This window comes from Pagrus pagrus, assembly GCF_965226575.1.
Source record: "Pagrus pagrus genome assembly, chromosome: 16".
NCBI lineage: Eukaryota > Metazoa > Chordata > Actinopteri > Spariformes > Sparidae > Pagrus > Pagrus pagrus.
This window is the reverse complement of record NC_140200.1, coordinates 8,447,584-8,466,960: the sequence shown is the minus strand read 5'-3', so window position 1 is coordinate 8,466,960 and position 19,377 is coordinate 8,447,584. Positions and strand designations below refer to the sequence as shown.

Genomic DNA, 19,377 nt, shown 5'->3' with positions numbered 1-19,377 from the left:
TTTAATGCTGTGTCAGTGGTGATCGATGGAAAAAGCTGCACAAAACAGGTTATGCGATGTTTGGAAGAACATATCATGTGACGTGTGATTGCATCTGGGCTACCACTCGTGCTTGAAAGTGCATTGTTTTCTTTCTATTGATGATAGTCAACACAATGTCTCCTGCAATCTGATGTGAGAAAATACATTTATTTCTAAAGATCACCAACTTTTTCGAGTCATTCCCAAATCTTGTAAACAGAACCAAGTGAGTAATTTGACCTTTTCTTTCCCTTCACTTTCTGACTTTTTCTTTCCTGCACTCACTCATACACACACACATCTCACCATTATGCATACCAACGCCAACAGCAAAATGAGAACAAAAACAATCAGACACACACAGCTTTGTTCATCTTGACCTCCCACAGGAAGGATGTGTACAAAATGACTACACCACCAAACCTCAGAGGCAGGAGGACCATGTTTAAACTGATTACACTGTGCAATATGGAAATGTGGGAAGGAAGGGCGAAATGCACAGTACATTGCCACTGCAGATTTTCTGTAGCTAATGTGACTTAACTGGCTGCACTGACAGATTCTGTGTGTCCTGCAAGCTGCTGATACCCTGCATACTGCATGTGAACAATGTATACAGCACATGAACCAATGCATCAAGACTGGAAGCAACAGAAGACTTAGCTTCAAATTGCAAGTTTCTTCACAACAATAAATATTCATTACAGAATAAGCAACAAATCCAAAAGTTATCTTTAATTATTATTTATTAAGAGTTTTACACTCAAATATAAATGTAAGTGCTTCATCGGGATTGTGTGGCTGTGGTTTGATCAGGTTGGATTGTTTTGATAGATAGCAAATCGGTAGTTTCATACTTCATTCAAGGAATCAAGGAATGTTGTCTTCACTACTTACAAACTTTCTTTTTGTTTTGATGGAGAGACTCCTGCTGGAAGAAATCACATAATGTGGGTTTAATGGTTAATATTTAATGTGCTAATGTTTCAAGATGAATTACAAACTATTCTGTATACTTTTTACCCGTATTTATTTTACAGAATTAGCTGTTAAATGTATTTACAATCTGAAACTACCGTTTTCTATATTAGTTTTTATTGTTTATTCTCGTGCCAGATTGACAGGAAACGATGCATTCATACAATCCAGTGTTACTATTTGTTATTCTATGTACCGAAAGATTGAGGGACCCCTTGGGGCAGAAATGACAGACTGTGTGTTTAAATGTAATTATACTGACATCAGACCATGACTGTTCAAAGCATGATTTCATCACAATCTGACCATTATACTGTAAGCGTGGAGATCTTGGCGTGGACCATTATTTTGGTCATCATCCTTACACCGCCACTGAGAGCAGAATGACACACAGGTTTCATTTCCTCTGGCTTTGAAACCATCGTGCAAAGCCTCACTATGAAGAAGGATTTCACTAATACTGCCAAATATCATATCACAGCTCCTCCAAACTGCAGAACAGCTGACATAAAGAAGCTAATTCGATACAACCCAATCAAATTCCTATTAGTTACATAATTTAATATTCACTGGCTTGTAGTTGGCCTGTGAGCCTTGTAGCAACCATTTTGAATGTCACACACTGTTGACTAGACTGATTTCAGTGGAGAACTGCTTGAAACTGTTGTCGACTCACATCCATTACTCATCTTCTTATCCTTGTCTTTGCAACTCTTTTCTCAGAAGTCTTCAGCTCACCCTTCTCTGTGTCTCTGCCACTTCCTCCTCCCTCCCTGCCTTTTCTCTTCCTCTCGTCATCTCCCCAGCTGGCCTCGTCGTATCCTGAGTGCAGCTTCCCAGTGGGCCAATAGACGGCTGGCCTACGGGTGTTGTGAGGCCCCGCTGTGGATCTAAACAGCCCTCTTTCTTTTTGTCTCTCTGCTAGATCATCTCCCTCTCTCCCCTTCTCTTTATTTAATCCCACAGTTGGTTTCGGTGGCACGACTGACAGCACCCTAGGACAAGTGCTCTGCTTCCTTTCTCGAGCACTCCTCAAACAGAGGGTTATGCAATTCCCGCACACACATACACACACATGAACAGACGAGCAATACACACACACACTTTAATACTTGATGCCAAATCATCCAATTAGCTGAGAAGAGAGGAGAGGAAATAAAGTCGGTATTATGAAACATATGAATAATAAAATAATAAATAAATAAAGCCTGGAGCCAAATTTAAGACTCTGTGACATAGACCAAGACGAGACACCTCATTAAGTGACGTCTCGTTGTGAATTCCTGTGCATGTTTATGAAGTGAAAAAGCAGGTCAATCAAAGAGCCATTTTCCCTTCAGTTCATTTGAATATTTTTAAAAACATGAAAAATTAACTATGTACTGCTTCTCAAGAAAAAGTCCAAAAGAGATACTTAATGTTGTGTAGCAGAGATGAACTTCCTTATTCAACAGCCCACCAATCACCTCTAAACTCCTTAAAGTCATTTCGTCAGGGATCGCTGCTATAGATGTCCAGCTTTCCATCCAGAAACTATTAAAAACTCATCAGTGATCCACAATTATGCACTCGGGAGACAAGCGCCTAATTATGATGGACCGGGCCACTGTAGTTATCTTGTGTGTTTGTTTGTTTTCTACTCATTCCCACAAATGTGTGGAAATCAGAAAGTGTGAGGATGGATTAGTACATTGTTGGTTTTGGTCTTTGCATGGGACAGTAGGAGAACACCAGCCTTCTTCTTTATTCAGTTCTTGATGCTAACTTTATACATTTACTGCTACTCAACCTGTTCACCCTGCTGCCATCTGACAAAAGATACAGAAGTATCCGTTGCTGTACCACAAGACTATTCAGCAGCTTATTTCCTGACTTCCCTGTTTATCTGCTTTAGCTCACTTTGTGTTCATGTACACCTGACGTGGTTCCTAAAATTAGAGATTTAACAAGCTACTGTAAATAAGCAAATTCTAACTTGTAGATAAATTGGACCACTTGTGAGGAACTGGTCCTTGATCCTAGAGAGAGAATGACTTCAGTTCGAGACTGAACCACACAGAAGCAAACAAAATGCATGAATATGCATGTCTGAGTCTGGAAAAGACAAAAAAAAGAACAAAAAATGGTACTTTCCCTTCATTAAAAAGTATTTACAGAGTTTTGTATCACAATATAATAAGCTACTGTTGTCGGGGGGTTTACCATATGAGTAGGGAAACTGGTGGGAAGCTCTACGTAACAGGAAAAACCGGCTTTGATCATATCAGAACTCCAGCTCATTGTCCACCTACTGAGCAGTCCCATTTATGACGGCATACAGCTAATTAGTGAAATTAAATCAAATCATTGCATTTCCCCCTGGGAGTGTTTAGTTGCAGATTGTGCACGACTTAGTGTGTATTTGTAATACCGTGTTTCAGGGACAAGGCCGACAGAGCAGAAGAATCCCCGGAAAGTGTCCCTTTCTCTCCGCACTGAGTCGGGAAATGCACTGAAACAAAAGGTCCTATTGTCCTGAAAGCTATAACGAGGTGGCATGGAGTGTGTGTGCCAGTGTGTGTTTGTGTTTGTGTGTGTATAGGGCCAATGCACCTCTAAATAATAGTATTGAACTGAATCTGGGTGCTGCCCAGAGTTGAATTGGCCTTGCACTGATTTGATGGGTAAATATTAGTTGTGTTATGAAATGTTAAGGCCTACATTTAAGGTCATGGAGTATATAAACAATTTGATGTATAGAGGGGTGAATGAATGGATAAAAATGGATATATGCTTAATAATATGAAACTTGTATAATTAAGAACTTGTGATGCAGTATGTTGGGAATTACTGTGCGTTTGTAACCTGCGTATATGTCAGGGGATCGATGTTGTCAGACGGCGCCTGGGTCGTACTGTCGGTCATGGACAGGAAGCAAATGTAAACAGATGTTGGAGGTCACATGGCGCCTTTTTTGTCATGTGCCAGGAAGGGTCAGCCACTCTTTGTGTAGATAGGTGTGTTTGATCTTTTGTGGCTGTGCTCCCAGAGGTGGTGTGTCACCGGCTAACCAATTAAATGGCAGGAAAGGGTACAGGCCTTAAAAACATAAGACGAGCAGGGTAACAAGTCGGATGCACGACCAGGGGCAGGATAATATAAATAACACCTACTGTTTGATGGAGAACTCAGAAGTTTTATCACTTAAAAGCATTAAAGTCAACCTTAAGTCATTAATAAATACACTACACTATAATGTATAATTAAGTGGTTATTAATGTCTGTGACTATACCAATACTATATGTAACTGATTTATAAGTAGAATGGTTGAAATATTATTTATGTTGGTAATTATTATAGTATTCATTGTATTAATGAATCACAGAACATATACAGTTATTTATATACATATATACATAAACATTTCACCCATTACATTTCCCTGCAAACCGGACCAAGATTAGCATGGATCTTGGCTCTTGGCTGCTGTTTCCTGTCCTGGCATGGCCCGAGTTGGCTTACCTGGTTCTGTAGGTACAAAGATGGCTGGAAATGTGCTGACTGTGGCTTCACACCTACATCTCAGGATTCTTGCTTGACAGCCACCATCCCCTCATCCTGCCATGAAAGTTACCTCATAAACGTGTAATCTGAAAGTGATATGAAACAAACTGGAGAAATGTTGATATGATCGATATGAAACTTCAATAAACACTTAAAAATGTATATCTGCCTACAACTATATTATAGTTTGTAATAAACAATGTATATAATGCTGCTTTTAAATGTTAAATAATGGGATTAAGGTAGATTTCTACATCTTGTTCTCGTTCTATCACTTACAGCCCTCATATAGACACATCTAAATATATCTTCCTATGTTATTTTTTTTGGCTCTGTCCCCTGTTCACACATAGTGCATACCTTTTTCCTTCACAGTGTCTTTTTCTGTTATTTTTCCATTCTCCAAACCTCGTTTAGGTGGGAGGACTCGGTGAAGAAAACTAAAACGTGAGTGAGAGAAAAGTTTTTCAAACAGGAATTGAAAAACTTAAACATCGCCGGGAGGGACGATTTTGTTTATTCCTGTACGCATGCATATTTCTGTGTATGTGTGTGGGCATGAGCATGCGGACGAATGCTTACCTGGACAATGGCCTGAGGAATCAGAGGCCAAACTGGGCCATCTGGTCCTACAGCGTTGTTCTGACCAGTCAGCATTAAGTAGGCAACTGTCTCTCTCCCACTCCCTGTGCGTTTCTGTTTCTTTTCCTCTCTCCCCCTTATGCACACACACATATCCATCCACACACTGACAGACAGGCCTCGGCTCGGCGCGGTCTCAGCGGAGCTGTGATGGCCTTTGTGAGGCAGCCATGCTGGAGGCGACAGGCCTGACACACTGCTCCACCATGACATGTTGGCTTCGTTATTTCTCCATTCAGGGGAGGATTTGGTGTCATCCTTCCTCCTCTGCGTGGAAAATTAAATCAAGCTTTGTGAGCCTTTTTCTATTGTGGGAATCTATTGTCGAGAGTTTGAATTCATATTCATCAGCATGCGGCAGAGAATCCCAGCTTGAGGCCGTGTAAGACTAAATGTCTTGAGCAGTACATTTCTATGTGGGGTGGCTGCTGTCCTGTGTGACACGATAAATGTTGGTCTGGATCAGAAAGGCAGGATTCAGTTGCACCGACTACATCCATGAAGAAGTCTGTATGTCAATCCTTTCCTATAAGTAAGGTCTTATAGTACTTGAACTTCAGGAAAATTAGCATGGCTGTTCAAAGCAGTCGAGCGTGCACTTTCGGTATGCCACTAGCTAGCAGTGAGCTAACATTACACACACAAACACTCATCTCTGCTCGTGTGTGTTGGAGTATTTCTGTTAATTCACAGTACACAGTTGCTACTTTTAGCTAGGCTTGCCATTTCAGCTGTTTTTTTGCCCACTGACTGCTCTTGGCGCTTCATCTCTGCAGACAGACTGACCAGTATGCGCTCTGGCGCTCCGAGAGAGTGATGCTCATAATAACTGAACAGTATGTTCTGACTCTCTGCATTTACAAGCGGTCAAGTTTGTGTCAGAGTGCACGTTCTGGCGCTTTGAGTTACTAGCCTACGTGATTGACAGTAAGTTCAGTCCGGTGTCAGATGAGACCAAAAGAGAGACAGTGCCAGGCGTGTTGGCTACAACCGCGGCGACCTCTCACTTGGCTGCCTCCCTTTTGCCCAGCTGGAGAGCATCTTACATGAACAAACATTGAGCAAACATGTTGATTTTTTTACACAACAGCCTGAACAGTCCTGGTAAAGGTCATGGGATTTTTTTCTATCGAAGCCTATTTGAACAAGAAGTTACTGTAGCATCACACGCTAAGCTATAGCATGGCTTCCCCAAATTACAGTCTTAGTAGCGGTTATTTTAAATGTGTGTTTTATTTATGTATGTATTTATGTCTGTATTTATGCAGACATATGTGTGTTTCATAGAAATAAGCACAGTTGAGAGTGGGAAACATGCTAACCTAGCTAACGCAAAACATTTCGTAATATGAGGTGAATGTCCTTTTGTATTATTTAAAAAAAAAAAAAATTATTCAATCTCCTTTGTTTATATGATTAAACAAGATTTCTGTGTTCAAACATGCTGAACATATTTTATCAGGTCATATATGAACAAGCTAACGTTAGCTTTGAGTCGGTTCACTGTAGCAGTTAGTCGGCCTATGCAACAGTTAGCCTACACACCAGACAGTTGGTGTAAATATATGGTAAAAACTGTCTTTATGTAAGAACTAGTGTTAATCTGCAGGGGCATGAAAAGCCACTCTGTATACAAAAACCTATTATTTGTGTCCCCAATTTATTATATGAGAGGGTTTAATCATGCAGCCTCATTTTTAATTGCTGCTTAAAGTTGTCATTACAGGGCTACACAGCTGTTTGCCAGCATAGACTACTTACTTTTTCGCAGATCTAAAGAAAAAATATCTGAATTTCAAAACACCTACAAATCACTGTATGAGAAATACAGGTCATTAAAAAAACATCTTGTTATCTTTATTAACTTGCAACTCTCCTATGTTGCATCTGTTCACCGTTGAAGATTAAAAGACTTCCAGTGAATAGACCCCTGAACCAAATATACTCCCCTGAAAGGTCAATCGTCTCCTTCCATTCAAACCTTTTAATTAAGGTGCGATAAATCTAGGTCAAGCAGTCACCCAGAGCCATGGACCTGGTTCAACTAGAATTAAACGTAAAAGATACTCAATAGAAAGAGAATGAAAGACGGTCTAAATAATATTCTTTTATATTTGGCCGACAGACATCTGAACTAACAAAGGCAGCACCCATGAAAGGTGCATGGAGGGTTTTTTAATCAGGTTTCAAAAGGCATTACGGAGGTGTTATGTCCCCCTCCAGCCTGCGCCTCCACCATTCATGCATAGTTATAAAAACACCCTCCGAAAATATCCTCGTAGAACAGGTTACTTAAAACATGTGTCAACGTATAATTATACAAAATGCACAAGATGAGGGATTACATAAAATACATTCATCATCATGTCAAATGTTGAACATGAGTAGCCGTGGAGCAGATCATCCCACACTGAGCACACACACAATCACATGCTTCCACTACAGATGAGTGATTACCTGCATGACGGCCTACATAAAAGTGACAGTACGTTCAGTGTTTTTTTCCACCGGTGTCAGATGAGAACTGTTGGGTAACCGAGAGAGGCAGTGCCAGACCTGTTGGCCTACAACGCTAGTGACCTCTGACTTGCCTGCCTACCTTGCGCCACTGCCCTCCAGCTGGAGAGGATGTAACACGAACAAACATTGAGCAAACATGTTGATGTTGATGTAACAGCCCGAACAGTGGGTGGCTTCTGCCAGCACCATCTTGGTACCGTCTGACTCGCCCAACTCTGTCTAAGGCTGAATATGTACTTGCTTTTGAATCACATGTTCATGTAGATAACCGGCTGCGTGGCGGACATATACTAACCATGTTACCGGAGGATACCACGAGATGATGTTGGCCATAAGCAAGCAACCAAGGCGCCAAGGGTGGTTGTGTTTAACTGAGCCTCTGACTGAAGTCGACACTCAACAGAGACTCCACTTCTTTCTGTCTACATGTGCCCATCATTCAGATAATACATTTAAATAAGTTAGAATTACTGTACGTTACAGTGGATGTTGGCAGCTGCGCACTCGTTGCTGCAGAGGCTAAGAAACTGAAAAAAAATCTGCTTTTTAATCCCAGAAAGTTGAAAAAACAAACTCTACGCTCACCTCGACTTTAGGTGTTTATTCCTCCAGAAGGTCCAGGCTCTGCCCAAATTGAAATCCTCCAAAAGGCACCAACACCACAAACACCACACAGCCGAGAGGTCAAGATCAGCAGCTGGCAGATTGCTTGTCTCTCACGCCTTTGATTGTGCATAACTTTAAGCATGATTTATTGACACAATATGGTGTGAACCAATAGAATATATAACTCTACATCCATATCTGTTTACTGTGTGTCATGTTTGTGCTAGTTTAAATTTCACTTACAAGGAAACAATGCTCTCTTTTTGTAACCCCAGTAACCCAACAGGTTCACAGAACAGGTATTCTGTCTTCAGCAAACTTCCTGTTCCTATATGCAAAACAATAATTATTTGTCAGTGAAGAATTTTCAAAATTCCCCAGTAGCTTATAAAATCTTTTGTGTCTCTTCTCGTTTTGACTCTTCTAGTATTTCAGACTGAGCTCTATGCCAGTGCATGCCCTCATGTAAACTCCTAAGATTTCCATGCTGACCTGGTTTCTCTATGTTGTTTGCTCTGCTGCGGTTGACCCAGTCCTTTGTGTCCTCTTGTGTCTGCATTAGTTACACGACACTATGCAAACTGGTGTTGTGGGTACAGCTTCAGTATGCTGACGTCCTCTGCCCTAGAAATTAGCAAACAGTGCTGCAAATGGACAGCCTGTACTCAGGGGGGGAAAGGACTCTGAAAAGGTCAAGAGCCCAGACGTCTTGACCAGGACAACCCAACCACAGCTACATCACAGCTCCTGTTTAATTTCTGCAGAGCTTCCTGCACCTGTTCCTGTATTATGCCGTCGAGAGAATAAGATGCTAACTAGCTCTTCCTAAATGGGTGTGGAGAATTCCCAACGGCCAAATACTAGAAAGATAATGAGCGGGGAAGCACTTGAAGATCGAGGAACTATTTATTCAGGCATGAATCATTGCTGCCCGAGGAGTTGAGCTGTACTGCCTAAAGTGTGCTTGCATTCGTGTGCTTGGCCATATTAAGACAATTGGGAACACTTTTTAATCTTCAACACACCTTGCATCAATTATTTTCATCATCCGCCTACTTTTCAGATTTTTCCTGAAGCCAAAACATGCCAGTGTTAAATTGTCCTGTGTTTTTTCAGGTACAGTCACAAAGCTTCTTCCTCCTTTTTCTTCCTCATCTTTTTCCGTAATATGTCACCTCATTTTGGTGTAAATTATCCATCTAGAGCGCATGGATGGATTGGCCATATTTCAAATGCAATACCAGACCCAGACCTTTGCACAATGTTGTCGTAATGTCATTACTCGCGGCTTCCTCACATGTCTGAGCTCCACTTTCCACCAAACCTAATCGTCATCCCTTTGCGCTTCACTCTCTTTGTCCACAGAGGTAGAATTTGGCTCGGAGCATGAAGGACCGAGGAGCATCAACCACAACAGACAGAGGACTGCCTCACTTTAAATGTTTGTGGCGTGGAAGTAAAAAGAACCAAAGTCCTGCCCCACTTTTTCCAAGCTTCCCATGAATCTTCGGCATTCATACCGATCAAACCTGCTGAATGCTGAACAACTATCATGATAGTACCTGTGCTAAAAAGAAAAAAGTGACCTAATTTTATCATTAGGTACACAAATGATATAACCCAATATTATTGCTTTTGCGTTTCAATGGAGATAATCCTTTGTGTCCCATAATGGATTCACACAATATGGGTAAACACATAGTGGATGTCTGCCCAGAGGTAAAATGAGACTTTGGCAAAATGCTGTAACTGATGTATAATCAGGATAAATCATTCACACAATTTGTCAGGAAGAATAGATCTAGGTCACCACATGTTGGCAACTACGGTGATGTTTAGTATCATATTAGCCTGAGTCAAAATGAGACATCAGCGTCACAAATGCTTCATCACCAAGGAAATGAAGTCACAACTCCAAAGAAAAGCAAAAAAAGACAAATTAAGGGTACATGTTTACAGTTTTTTCTTTGGTAAGTTGAAGACAATATGCAAAAATGGCATGTAATTCACACCATATTGTGTCAGCAGACCCAGGTGAGTTTCAGTTAGTGTCGGCTCATAGGATAAAAGGATGAATGTGTAATTTGAGAGGTGTGTCATATGTAGGTCATACGTACTGATGAAACCACCCTGTTTCCCTCAGCTACCACAGACCATATTAGCGTCTTTCAGCTCATTTGTTTTGGTTTATAATGTTTTCACTCAGTCTAACGTGCATTGTTTTCCAGTTGCAGCAGCTGTTTTCAATGTGCAAGGTCAAGAAACCCCATTACACTTTCAGCCCAGAACCAAATATATTAGCTAGATTAGCTACCAGCTGGAGCATTTACGTAGCAGCTAAAGAGACAGACGTTTCCCCCAGGAGTTGGTAGAGACCACGAACAGTGCTGAAAAGAGAGTCATCACTTGACTTACATCCACCAGGTGGTAACGTGATGCTAATGTTGTTTAGGCAGCTGTTTGGTAAATGGTAGTATGCCTGTGTTATGTCTACAGTTTACTTCTACTGCCCCTAGTGGCTAAACAATGAATTAATGTCTTTATCTCACACTGATGAACTTTTATGTCTCGTGCTTTTTTATTTGGTGAAATGTCCACATTCATTGTCTTTTATGTCTTGTGCTGTTTTATGCAGTGGTTTGGTTGTTTTTTGTCTACCTGCCCAGGGACAACAGATGCTAATTAGCTGCTCGCTAACTCTGATGCAAAAGCTTTTATTGTGTCTGCAAAAATATAACAAAATAATACATGTAGCCCTGTATCTGACCTCAGCAATTTTAGGTCCTCTTCTTAATTCAATCACATGCCTTTTCCTATGCAAACCTTGGGGCAAGAGACTACTTTTTACCTGTCATCCAGCGGCAGGAGTATTTCCTTGAGCCCACATGTGTCTACGAACCTTTCCACCCCTGAAGACGCAACCCATTGCTGCGTAACAGGTTAAAAAAAAATGAGGGCACAGGTCGTCAGGGTTTCGGTTCAGGGATGGCGCGCAGCCAAAACAAGAATGCAAGGCAATAAAAAGGATTTGCAATTGAATGATTCACGAGTGCAGGTTTCCAATTCCAGTTTAGTCATGGCAGCAGTGAAATTCCACACTTGGGACCTTTAAAAGCAAGGGACCGATTCACTACCTTGAATAAATGAAAGGAAAAACCCTTTTTTTCTTATCTAAAGCATTTTTTAAGAAGTGGGAGTATTTGTGAAGGGAAAGGATCGTTGTGTCCTTGTCAAGTTCTTTTGAGGATTATATGTGGCTTTAACTGTCATTTCACCTTTTTTAGATAAGTAAATACACTGCACCTAACAGGGACTGACATGCAGCTGCACACATTTGGCTCTCTGTAGCCAAGTAACTTTCCCTCACCCTCCCTCGACACACAAACACGGGGTAAACTTGGCTGGGTTTGCTTAACCTGCTTGAACTGCAGCATTTTCTCAGGACTCGGCTTCATCTCGGGGCTTATCTGCCACAAAACCTCAGGCCGCCCGCTGTGGAAAATTCCCCAAACCCAAATGTGACAGGAGGCCTTGAGAGACGGGCAGCCTGGTGAGAAAAGGTGAGGCTGGTTGTGAGAAAGAGCAAGCCTACTGCGCGTGACACATGACATTCAAAGAGAGAGAGAGAATACGAAGGTAAAATCAAAGCCAAAAAAAGCAAATGCCTCAGCCAGAATAAAGAAGACTAAAAAAACACTGATCGCTGGTTTTGTCTTTACTGTTACATATTCTACTTTGTCTCTTACAAGAAACGATCTGTCTCTCTCTTCTGATATCGGATGTCATATTGGACAAGGTTGTGTTGGTTTAAAGCAACATATGTAAACAAAGCTGTCAAACGCAGGATGCAGGATAACATGGTGATTCCAGGTCAGGATTGGATTTCCCTTAACCTTTATCTCTCTTACATGGCAACACACATTCACATACCGGTTTCCAAACAGAAAACCAAATGTTCCTGTATGTCCGTTTATAATTAAAGACACATTAAAAAAAAAAAAAGACTGGGTTTCGGCCAAAAGAAGAGAGAAAACGGCTGTCGGCTGGGACTGTTCTCTCCTCACATACATATCAATGAGAAGGCTCTCTGCAGGAGGCCTATCACATCCCTGCAGCAGGCATGAAAACAGACCCTTTATATATTCTGACTGGCTAGACTTTCCAGTTTCCTCGTGGATATAAAATGGAAGGATGCTCTATTTTCATTTTCTCCCCCCTGCCCGATAAGTGAGGTGAAAGTTAAATGCTTGGTTTGGCCCGAGGCACCGGCAGTGTCCTCAAAGTCACGTAGAGCGGGGCGAGACCGGCCTCAATGAGCCCTTTCCTTCTCAATGAAACCTCCACAAGAGGGGAAGATGTAAGATAAATCAAGAAAAAGGGCGGAAACAGAGGAAAGCGAAATAATCGCCGACTTGCTTTGTTCCTATGTTGTGTGTTACATTATGACTTGGCGGGTGTGTGTGTGTGTGTGTGTGTGTGTGTGTGTGTGCTTGGTGCAACAAAACACGTCGCTTCAGACCTCCTAACCTGACTTTTTGGGTGGTAACCATTTAAACACACGCTATGTTCTTGGAAGGCGTATGAGTGCTTGTGTGTGCGTACAGTCGTGCAGCGTGACACAGCACAAAGCCCATTCCCCAGTCAAAACACAGAGGGTGGGACGCACTCTGGCTCTGTGGTAAATGTCACATACAGCTCACCAGGGGGACGTGATTTTACACACTCGTATTCAGGATAGGGTGCGTCCCCCCCCCCGTCCCCCCCTGTGTGCCTTCTTTTCCTGAGCTGGCACGGGAGCTCAGGCGGAGCAGAGTGCACGGTGCTCATCTGCATGCAGGACGCACTGTAAGACGTCAGTCTCATCTCACACCGCATTAGGGAACGATCAGATGTTTAGCAAGGAGAGGAGGCATGTTTAATAAGGGGCAGAGGGGGGAGGGGGGCAGTGGGAAGATGAAACAAACTGCTGAGGATGGTTGTAATAGACAGATTTTCAGCATTACTGCTAAGATTCTGAGTTTAACATGAATTGCTTGCCAAATCACTTAAAGGGTAACTCCACCAATTTTGCACATTGAAGTGTGTTTACAGGTGTTATACTACTGTATATGTAAAAAAGAATAGTATAAAGCCTTTTGTGGCTCCAGAGGAAGCTGCATGTAATCTGATAAATTGCCTCCAGTGATGTCACTCTGTGGCTGAGTTGCATTGTGGGTAATGTAGGCGCCAACACATCTGATACATCAGACCACGAGATCACCTTTTAATTCCACACCTTTTCAAACTTCCATCAAATGGGGGACCCTGGGAGACAAACTTGGTCTAACTTCATTATGGGTATTATGGATGAAGGTGTCTGTGACGTTAAAAAAATTTTGACAGACTTCATTCTATCATTTGAAAGCTCTCCTGTGAAGCAGCAAGAACTTTTCATGACAGTTGTTGAGGACAAAATGTGCCTCCAGTCAGACAGTCACCCAGTTCACTCAGCCCGCTGACATTCCTCATATTCTCTCTTCAAACATGTTGTCCAACCATCAAACGGGACAGTCTGACATTTATTCACCTTTTTCTTACAATAGCAGGTCAGACGTAAACACGACTCAACATGAGTCGAGTTCAGTCACTTCTACACACGTACAGTAATGCAGTAAAGACCGAACAGACTTTGACCAAGTGTGCGGCCATAAAGGATGACGCCGCTACACATGAAAAGTACAAAGTGTGCTGATAGACCCATTTTCTTGTAACAGATCCAGAACCTGACATCTTCCCCTGTCAATCATTGTGTCAGAGATGCTATCAAGAGTGACAGCATTCCACAGACGACGGTGACATAACCCAGACTTCGGGGTAAACACATTGAACTACATGTGTCAAGTTGTGTGATTTTCGAGACATCTTAAATATGTGTTACAAAACAGCTGAAGAATTACCAGCACGCTCATAAAGTTCAGGGGTTTTGTTCAACGACTCTTCTCTTTGAGTTTACTTCCTGAACTGTCGTGCAGGACACGCACCTGCACTGTAAACTTTAAAGGATGTTGGATTAAGTTTCTGTTCCTAACTCCACAAATCGTAATCGTCTTTTCTTGAAATGGGCTATAAATAAGTTTTGCCTTATCTGGGTCTTTCACATTTGAAGTACGCACTAGTCACTGCATTTTAATTGCTCAGCATGGAGGACAGTGGTACAAAATATTCAGCCAAGAGTGAATGAAAGTGATTAGATTAGACAAAAGCATTGAAGCCTTGAGTTTGGCATTACAGAAGTGACCATAATTGGATGAGATGGTGGAGAATATACGTGGTATATTCTAAAGCATACCGGGCTTTACTGTCCATTTTACTCTAAATGGAGTCATAATTCACAAAATAAACAACATGCTGTATTGAAGTAGTGATAAACTCATTGGGAATCTGTTTATTGACATATTAGTCTATAAGATCACCCCAAAAATGACGATGGAAAATCGGGTGAAAAAACATTTCTGGAGCTGAGTTGCAGCACTCTCCTGAATCTACTGAAGTAGATGGGGACTTCTAAAACAAAGCATTAAAAAAACAAACATTAAATGGCTCAATGCAGCTCATTTAGTGTAATCCAAGTCTCTGGAAGGCCCGAGAACCCAAGTTGATTTGAGTCCCCATCTACTTTAGTTGTTTAGGAAAACGCTGCATCACTGTTTAGTTGTGAAGCTCCAGAAACATTCGGTAGACCACAAGACTTCATCTGACTTTCCACTGGTATGATGGTGGGTAGACAATGACTGAGTTTTCATTCTTGGGTGAACTGTTCCTTTAAATCAAATGAGAAGCAGGGTCATTTTTCCCATAAGCTTACACACAATTGTGAAACCAGTGGCACCGCAAGAATGTCAGTGATGACAGTGTTTTTCATTGTGATCTTCAGTTTATTCATCTGTATTGTTCCATTTTGAGCTTCTCTTACTGTTGTAATCTACAATTGTGACTTCATTACAGGCTGCAGTGATCCAGGAACGGCAGAAAGAGAAATTCGCTGTTGAAATTCATATAGACTGCAGACAGAGGTCAATAAATGTCAACTCCAAAACATTCTCCACATTTCTGAACCTGCTCTGAGGAGAAAATGAGTTTACCAATCGAGACTTCAGCCACTGCTGCCATCTCGCCTCAGTGTTTGATCGTGACAGTCTTCACCTCAGTGAAGAAGTGGTAGGAATCCCTCGCTCCCTCCCTCCCCACACCAGAGTTCTTCATCCCTCCAAAGGGCAGGTTCAGATCTCTCACCAGCCAGCAGTTGGTCCACACCAGACCGGCCTGTAACCGCTTGGCCACCCGGTGAACCCTCCCCACGTCCCGGGACCACACGGTGGCAGACAGACCGTAGCGCACGCCGTTGCCCTTGGAAACAGCCTCATCCTCGGTGTCAAAGGGGCTGACGCAGGTGACGGGCCCGAAGATCTCCTCCTGTATGACGCGGGAGCTGTCAGATATGCCCGAGATGACAGTGGCCGGCATGAAGTAGCCGTTGGCGTTGCGCTTAGGGAGATCCAGCGGGTCAACCCCCTCACCGCAGTGGATGGTGCCACCTTCGGACTTGGCGAGAGCAACGAAGCTTCGAACCTGGGGATCAAGAGAAAGCGGGATTTCAACTTTCTCATTCTTTTCAAATAGAATTTTTTTTTTTTTCAAAGTGTTTTTCATGATCACCTTCTCCAGGTGCTCTTTGCTGATGAGCGCTCCGTTGTTGTTGCCGGGGTCAGAGGGCACACCTGTCTTCCACTTCTTAGCTGCAGCCACAAACCTTTCCAGAAACTCAGAGTAGATGCTCCTCTCTACGTAGATCCGACTGGTGCACAAGCAGATTTCACCCTGAGAGATTTGAGGATAGAGGATTTTGATGAGGCACTGATTGTTTGGGACATTGTTTTCATGCATATACCTGTTACAAATCATGGAACGTGAGCTCCCCCGTGTGGACAAATCATGTCACTGCAGCCTCATAACACAGACATTCAAAAATACCAGCCCAATTTCATTGACATTAAAGGTACAGTATGCAGAATTTTCAAGAAACAATGTAGAGACTCATACTAAAATAATCCATCTGAATCATCACTGACTAACACTCTTTTCTTACCTGATTTGAGAAGCTGGAGCGAACCGTGGTCTCGATGCACTGGTCCAAGTCTGCATCAGCAAAAATCAGAGCAGGGTTTTTCCCTCCCAGCTCCAGCGAGAGCTTCTTACAGTAAGGAGCGCTCTGCTCTGTGATGCGCTGAGCAGTTGCGGTGGAGCCAGTGAAGGAGATCAGCGGGACTTCAGGATGGCCGACGAGGGCGTTGCCTGCTCTCGGGCCGGTGCCAAACACAATGTTGACTACTCCTGGAGGAACGCCTGCAAAGACAGAAATGTTTATGAGAGTCCCTCTAACTTCTGTGTGCATAAGGGGGTGGGTGCTGTAGTCCTACCAGCCTGCTGCATCAACTTGCACATCATCCAGGCGGTCACGGAGGTCATCTCGCTGGGTTTTGCCACCACCGTGTTGCCCGTAGCGATGGCAGGTGCGATCTTCCAGGTCAGAAGGTACAGGGGGAGATTCCACGGGCTGATCAGACCAGCTGCAAACACAACAGCACCATTTAAAAACGCACAGAGCAAAAATATCATGTACAGATTTTAATACAAACACATTGAGCGCTCACCAACGCCCACAGGGCAGCGGATGGTGTAGTTCAGGCAGCCCATGTGGTCCATCTGACTGCAGTCGGTGGTGTGGTGGAGCACCGAGGACGCGAAGAAGCGGAAGTTGTGCGCGGATCGGGGGATGTCCACACTCCGTGCAAATGTGACTGTTTTACCTGTAATGTTACAACAAAGACACAGAAGATTCCAATTTTGTGTGCTGAAACACTAATCAACAACTTTTTATCAGTCTAACTTTGCTTTAGCGCTATCATCAGGTAAAAAATGTCCCTTTGACCCATACTTTGCATCCGTGAAAACATAGCCCAAAAATCAAATGGCAGGATTTCCCTGAATGTAATGTTTGCGCTCCCAAAAATTACAATTCAATATGAGTCATGAAGTTTTTGTTGACCTCTGGACCTTTCATCTCTCAAAGCTGTACCGTGTTTAAGAAATATCAAAATTAACATTAAATTGACTCGAGCATTCGGGCCTTTCGGGGCAGAATCTGTTTATTTTGGTCAGTTAATGAGCTGTTCTCTAGTGCCACCCTCAGGCCAAATGTCAGCCTAGTGCACAACATGCATGAGTTTAATGACCCCCTTTTCATGAACCTATTTCCTCTGGCACTCCCACTGTTGCTACAAACCTAAAAATTATGTCCAGCACTTTCACAGTCAATATTATGGCATAAAATGGGAACAGCCACAAACTATAAGAAAAAAAAAACCCCGGAGCATTCAGAAGCAAATCTGTGCACCACAGTTCAGTAACTTCTAGGCACTTATGATGAATGCTGCTTAAAGTAATGACTGAATTATTGTAGTAACATGTTTACAACGATCAACGATTCATCAGTATAGTGACTGGCAGATTACTTGATAATGAAAGTGATCTTTGGCTGCAGCCCTCAACAGCCAGTCATCAGTCATTGCTTCACTGGAACAGAAACTGCTTTAAAGCTTTATGACATTTTTGATCCAAATGTTTTCCAGCAGTGTATGTGTGTAAGTTTTACACTCCTTGTTATCAAATTCTGACCCACTGACCCAGTCCAGTGTACAGTGTGCAGTAGTATCACAGTATAAGACACCTTGGTCTCTGGACTCAGCTTGTGCAAACTCCTCCAGGTTGGCTTCCATCAGGTCGGCCAGCTTGTTGAGGACCTGCGCTCGCTGCTCCGGGCTGCGCTCAGACCAGCCGGGGAAGGCCTCTTTAGCTGCTGCCACCGCTGCCTCCACCTGCAGGCAGTAACATATTAACACACCCCTCTGTGTGACACTTCATCAGGGTCAGGACCCACCATGTTGTCCAAAGATCAATCTGAGGGGGAAGTAAAGGTTTCTTTTACGTAAACGTATGCTCATTCACTCCAGTTTAGTCTATTTTCCTTGTGAAATACTGGATCCCTTTATCTCTCGCAGCCTCTAAAACTCTGTGCAAAGGTGCAAAAGCACACTGCCATTTTGATAATGGCTGATAACTTTGATTTCACAAAATACAACATGAGTAATGACAACTTTTAGGCCCTAAATAATAAATCTAACCACTGTTGAGCACAAAATATGAAGATTTATTGACACGTGACAGCCCATGTTTAATGATTACTTGACTTGTTGACTCTGTAAAGAGCAAAGGTGCCTTCCTCCGCTCTGTGAAACTGTACAAGTACTAAGTGCAAATTAAAATCAGTGACAGGCTTCTAATAAAATGCAATTCAGCACAACATCCCTGCAGTATTCGTAAAGTTTATGAGTGAGTTGAGCGGATGTGATGAGTCAAGCTAGGTTTGATTGCAAAAAAGGTTTCAAAAGTTGCAACATATGTCAAACACAGGTCAAATGCAACAACAAAGAGGAACAGTAGAGCCTGTAGACTTTGTGCAACCCCACAGACATTTCAGATTTGCTTCAACAAAATCTCAACATTAAGGCTTTATGAACGTACTATTGTAGAGCTGTCGCAGCAAAATAAAGAGCTTCATGCACCTGCTTTCATTCTCAACACAAATTCTGCAGAGAAAACACAGAATGCATAGTGCAGCATAATAAAAATAAAGTAATACTGGACGCCCCACCTCCTCCTCTCCACTGTCAGGCACTTTGCAGTACACCTCTCCCGTGGAGGGGTCGTAGGAGTCGATGTGACGCCGACAAGGCAGGAACTTCCCCCCGATGAAGTTTTCCAGAACCAAAAGCTGCTCCGAGGTCTTCGACATGGCTGTCAACTGATGCTTCCAAAAAAATACAAAAAAAGACGGAGAAAATGACAGCAGACTGCTGCAGGCGATGTGTCTAGTCACTAGTTCACCTCGCCTTGAACGGATCCTCCCACTGAACAGTGAGCTCTTCTATCAATGATTGAAGCTAATGACTCTCGCAGGCCACGGTACT

The 19,377-nt window shown here is 42.6% G+C and overlaps 1 protein-coding gene across 1 annotated transcript; it reads right to left on the bottom strand.

Annotated features, from left to right (window-relative positions):
* Positions 1–13,873: 13,873 nt before the first annotated feature.
* aldh8a1 (aldehyde dehydrogenase 8 family, member A1) lies at positions 13,874–19,268 on the bottom strand. Its single transcript, XM_084378320.1, has 7 exons — positions 19,062–19,268; positions 18,078–18,225; positions 17,002–17,157; positions 16,768–16,917; positions 16,437–16,693; positions 16,007–16,168; positions 13,874–15,919 (listed from the first exon to the last, which is right to left on the bottom strand). Exons 1-7 carry the CDS (start codon positions 19,200–19,202, stop codon positions 15,467–15,469), a joined length of 1,467 nt encoding a protein of 488 aa, XP_084234446.1. The 5' UTR covers positions 19,203–19,268; the 3' UTR covers positions 13,874–15,466.
* Between the last annotated feature and the right edge of the window lie 109 nt (positions 19,269–19,377).

Bases quoted from the DNA above. Each gene is read 5' to 3' on its own strand.
- aldh8a1 (XM_084378320.1), bottom strand. From the start codon at position 19,202: ATGTCGAAGACCTCGGAGCAGCTTTTGGTTCTGGAAAACTTCATCGGG. The intron at 16,169-16,436 runs GTAAGAAAAGAG...CAAATCTCTCAG, and splicing joins GCTCCAGCTTCTCAAATCAG to GGTGAAATCTGCTTGTGCAC. The intron at 15,920-16,006 runs GTGATCATGAAA...CTTGATCCCCAG, and splicing joins GCAAAGAGCACCTGGAGAAG to GTTCGAAGCTTCGTTGCTCT.